Here is a 4,686-nt window from a genome sequence, read left to right as displayed (position 1 = left end):
TACCGTCCTGGAGAAAAGGCATCAAAAGCTTGACAAAGGCTGAAGAGAACACTCTGATTACCCCTTTTCCCAAGAGGGTTCTTTAGCTGAAGTTGCTAAACAGGACCAGACTTGACACCCCGGCATGGGTTTGTGGTTGTTTTATTTCTCGAGCCCTCAGTCCTGCATGGGACTCGGTAATCGGGTGCTGCAGAGGCTCTGGCAAGGCATCAAAGACGCCTGCCCCGCACCCAAGGGTGGCGCAAGATCTCCTCCAGCGCTGGCCTGTCCGCAGGGTGCTTGGACAAACACCAGCGGATCAGATGTTGGCACTCTGGGGAGAGAAACCAGAAAGCGCCGGTCACTTGCAGAAGGCTCCTGCCCAGCTGCTCCCGGCGCCTCCAGGGCCCGGGCTATGCTGCGTGTGCTCAGAGCTGTGCCAGCCTCCCGGCTGACTCTGCCCTTTGCGGGACAGTGGCACGGCAGGACACGCGCCACCTCCTTCAGCCAAGCAGGCCACACCGACCACGTCGTCACGGGCTGCCTCCTGCGGCCAGCTCTTGAGGGCAGATGGGCCTCCCGCGCAGCTGCGTGAGGGCCACGCTGGGCTGCGCGGTGCCATCTGCCAAAGCCTGCCTTCTTGAGGCCAGACACCAACCTGGAGAGACCTGCTGCCAGAAGAAGAGCTGCCCCGACACGATGTCACGGTCCTCCTGGAAGGGCATGTTCCCGCAGACCATGACGTACAGCAGCACACCCAGGGACCAGATGGTTGCCGAATGGCCGTGGTAGCAGCCAAGGCAGATCCACTCGGGTGGGCTGTACATGTGTGTTCCTAGGGGAGACAGGTGGCGCTGTCCAGGTGCAGGCTGCTGGCTTCCAGAGCCTGGTGCCAGCCTCCTGGCGGAAGCAGGGGCTGCACCGGTGGCCACAACTTCCCCCCGAGGCCACCGGGCGTTCCCCAGCCAATTGGCCAAAGCCAAGAAACCGTTCTGCAAGGCAAACAAGGCCAGCGGAGCAGCCCAAGCCCTTGCGGGCCTGCCAAGCCGAGCGGCCGGGGCCTGGCTTTGTGGGCAGGGCTGGCAGCTGGCTCCTGGGGCACAGCATCTGCCCCGTGCCAAAGGGCAGGCGGCAGCCGGCTGAATGCCGCAGCCCACAGCCCAGGAGGGAATGGGGCCGTGCAGTGCCTGGCACTGGGAGCAGGGCCTGGCCTGTGGGCTCACCGGCAAATCGCGTGAAGGCCTGCTCCTGGAGGAAGGTGCCGCAACCGAAGTCGATGAGCTTCAGGTCGCCGCTCTCCGGGTCCACGAGGAGATTCTCTGGCTTGATGTCCCGGTGCAGGACGCCGCAGGCGGTGCAGTGCCGCACGGCCTCCAGCACCTGGCAGAAAAGCCAGCGCGCCATCTCCTCGCACAGGAACCCCTGCTCCAGCAGGAAGGCCAGGAGATCCTGCGATGGCTCCGGACGCTCCATCACCAGCAGGAAGCTGTCAGGCAGCTCAAACCAGTCGAGGAGCTGGATGATGTTGTGGCAGCCAGAGCCCACCTTCTCCATGAGCACGATCTCCATGGGAACACGGGTGCCGTCGGGCTGTGAGGAGGAGACAGTGCCTCCAGCAGGCCTGATACTGCCCTGTGGCTCCGCTGCCTCGTGCCTGGGATGCCCCAGTGCCCCCTTGGGCAGCCTCCCTGGTGCTTGGGCTTCCTCCCGCCCAGGGGATGCTTCGGGGGTGCCCCCCTGCCCGGCCCCATCACCAGTGTTTGGCATCCCCGGGCCCGCGATGCTCCGGCTCGCACGCTGAGCCCACGCCCGCTCCCCCCGCCCTGCGCCGCTTCCCGCCCTGGGGCCCCGGCCTTATCCCTGCCCGCCACGCCCCGCTCTGTCGCGGTGGCCCCGCTCACTCACCAGCTCGTACCACCGCAGGACGCTCTCCCGGGCCACGCGTTTGATGGCCACCTGCAAGCCCACGAGAGACGGGGCTGAGCTCAAGCCCTGCCCCGCCCCGCCCCTGGCCCTCCTCCCGCGCCCCGCCGTCTCGGCCACTTTACCGGACTCCCGTCTGAGAGGCGGATGCCCGAGAAAACGGTGCCGAAGCCACCGCTGCCCAGCTGAGGGCCCAGCTGGTACAGCTCCTGCAGCTTCTTCTTTTGCCCTGCGACCGAGACCGAGCCATCAGCCTTGCGCCCAGGGCCCCCCCGGCCAAGTGCCCGCGAGTAAAGCGAGCCGAGCCACCGCGGGCCACGTTGCTCTGACCTGCTTCCTGCTGCGCGCCGGGCAGCGGCCACCGCCTTGCAGCCGTCGGGCAGGGGAGCGGCAGAGCTGGGGCAGGGGAGCGCGCAGAGGCGGCTGCAGGAGCCGGAGGGCAGCGGGGCAGGGCGTCACCGTCGCTGTCCCCGGCGTCGTGGGCTGGACTCTGCTGTTGAGGACTGCCGGGGCTACAGCCCGAGGACTCGCACAGGGGGGTGTCAGGAGCAGCTGCAAACCAGGGAGGGGTTTTTTGAAGCCGTGGCATCAGAAGCACTGGAAACAGCCAGAGACTCTGCTGCTCTCAAGGGCCCTGGCCTGGCCTGTGGATGCCCCTCAAGAGCCCCGAGGGAGCCTCAGACAGCTCCTCAGAAGATCTCACCTGCTACCAGAAAGGCCTTCCTGGTAGTCGGTGGCCGTCTTGGAGCAGCTTCCTGGAGATGGAGGAACCTCCTGGGTCTCTTGAGGGTCATCTCTGCCACCAGGCACGGGCTGTTGCCAGCTGGCACAGCCGGCACAGCGTCCTGGGAGCTGTGGGCCGGCAACTGCTGGCTCCAGCTCACTTGCTGCTCCGCCACCTGCTCCTGAGAAGGCTCCCCTGGATCGGGCTGGGCTCCCACTTGGACTTCTGGGCTTTCCCTGGCCACGTCAGTTGTCAGGGTTGCGCCCGTATTGTTGAAGTCCGTGAGTCCAAGGGAGCTGGGAGACCTGTCCACAGGCTCTGCACCTTCTGCAGGCTGACAGGTCTCACTGAGCGTCTGCGGGGGATAGAAGCTGTCAGAGATAGCGGAGGCTCGTGGCAGGATGGAGGATCTCTGACAGCCTGAGCTTCTTGCCTGGATGGTGGGTCCCTCATGGTGTGCCGTCCTTGCAAGGGTTGAGGCTCTCCCAGGGATGGATAATCTTGCTGGGAGCGGCCTCTTGAAGGGATGGAGGCTCCTGGAGGAGCTGGACGAGCCACAGCAGGGCAGGTGGCCTCGCTTCACCAGCTCCTCCAGTTCTTTCCACAATGCCTGCCACATCCCAGAGCAGAGCGGCACCCATGTCCCATTGCGAGCCCAGAGCAGCAGCATCAGTTCCTGCAGCTCCTGGGCCACTGCCACGCAGGGGCCGCAGCTGCAGGGGCTGTCCAGAGGGCTCGCGGGAGCACGTGGCCGCTTGCGAGGGGTCACCCGAGGCCTGGAGGACCTGGGAGCCACAGGGGCTCCTCGCTTCCTCCGTGAGCCTCTGGGCTGCACCCCCGGGCGCTTGCGCCTCTTCGATGTCCGTGCCTGCCGCCTCCGTGGTTGCCAGTGGCCAACGGCCCACCAGACAGCCACAGTGGCCAGCAGCAGGACAAGCACAATCACCAGGACGCCACCGTCACACATGGCTCCGGCGCATCCCATCGCGACTGCACTGGCAGCTGCAGGTGCTGGCAGTGTTACATAGCGACTGCGCGGTGATGTCACAGTGCTGTGGGCCAGGACAGCCAGGTGACATCCCAGCCCTGCCTCTCGCCAGCGCTCAGCCCCTTTGTGCCGTCACAGCCCTGTGCCCACCTCAGCGCTCTCCAGTGCCACAGGAGGAAGAAAGGGACTCCCTGTGGGCACTTGAGGGCCCTCTGGAGCAGAGTGGGTGGAAGATTCTTGTATAAGTAGGACATAGGGATGAGGAGGGAACAATGGTGGTGTCACCTCCTTGCTTGCAGAGCATGGGACATGGATTGCCCAATGGGACACTGTAAAGTCCTTGGGGAGAGCAAGCCCTGCTCAGCAACATCCAAACCACCCACATGCTATCCACCGCATTCCCATCCTGAATCCAAATCCAACTCTGTCCCACTTCCTGGGAAGAAAATGGATCCTATCCCATTGAAAACCAGTACATCAGCCAGTTCTTCACCCAGCACACCCTGTCCCTGCTCATCTCACATCTGGACACCTGCTCCAGAAGGATTCTGTGAGGGACAGGATCAAAACTCCTCTTAAAATCCTGAAATACAACCTGCAATGCCTTCCCATCACCCATGAGACAGGTGACCTTATGGCAGCAGGATAATCAATCAGTTAGACCAGAATTTCCCTCTGTTATCTCACGCTGCCCACGGCTGACACTGGCACTGTCCTTCCCATCACTTCCCAGTAGTGCCAAGCATGACCTTCTCCACCATTTTTCCTGCTATCAAGATTAGATTAAGAGGGCTGGAGTTTCCTGGAAAGTCCAAGCACTTGCTGTCAAGTCACATACAGCTGGAGAGCATTGAGCCAGCATGGACCTCCTTGGGCTTTCAGGAGCTTGGGTAGATGATTTAGGGGGTTCCTTCTGGGACATACTGGGATGAATCCCATCCAATGCCACAGCCTCATGGATATTGTTCTGGTCCAAGCTGTCCCCAGCAATCCCAAATGGAAGATCACTGTCCCTCGCACCACTCTGCCTCCTCCATTGGACACCCTTCAGCACCCAGAGAAGCTGGTGGTA

The 4,686-nt window shown here is 63.2% G+C and overlaps 1 protein-coding gene across 1 annotated transcript; it reads right to left on the bottom strand.

Annotated features, from left to right (window-relative positions):
• Window positions 1–209: 209 nt before the first annotated feature.
• LOC138101851 (serine/threonine-protein kinase pim-1-like) lies at window positions 210–1,921 on the bottom strand. Its single transcript, XM_068999610.1, has 4 exons — window positions 1,885–1,921; window positions 1,203–1,569; window positions 638–814; window positions 210–313 (listed from the first exon to the last, which is right to left on the bottom strand). Exons 2-4 carry the CDS (start codon window positions 1,546–1,548, stop codon window positions 210–212), a joined length of 627 nt encoding a protein of 208 aa, XP_068855711.1. The 5' UTR covers window positions 1,549–1,569; window positions 1,885–1,921.
• Window positions 1,922–4,686: the final 2,765 nt, after the last annotated feature.

Source organism: Aphelocoma coerulescens, unplaced genomic scaffold, assembly GCF_041296385.1.
Source record: "Aphelocoma coerulescens isolate FSJ_1873_10779 unplaced genomic scaffold, UR_Acoe_1.0 HiC_scaffold_55, whole genome shotgun sequence".
Lineage (NCBI taxonomy): Eukaryota > Metazoa > Chordata > Aves > Passeriformes > Corvidae > Aphelocoma > Aphelocoma coerulescens.
The sequence above is the reverse complement of the archived record's forward strand: the minus strand, read 5'-3'. Positions and strand labels throughout refer to the sequence as shown.

Bases quoted from the DNA above. Each gene is read 5' to 3' on its own strand.
- LOC138101851 (XM_068999610.1), bottom strand. From the start codon at position 1,548: ATGGAGATCGTGCTCATGGAGAAGGTGGGCTCTGGCTGCCACAACATC. The intron at 815-1,202 runs GTGAGCCCACAG...TGTCTCCCCTAG, and splicing joins GGCCTTCACGCGATTTGCCG to GAACACACATGTACAGCCCA. The intron at 314-637 runs GTTGGTGTCTGG...TTCTCTCCCCAG, and splicing joins CTGGCAGCAGGTCTCTCCAG to AGTGCCAACATCTGATCCGC.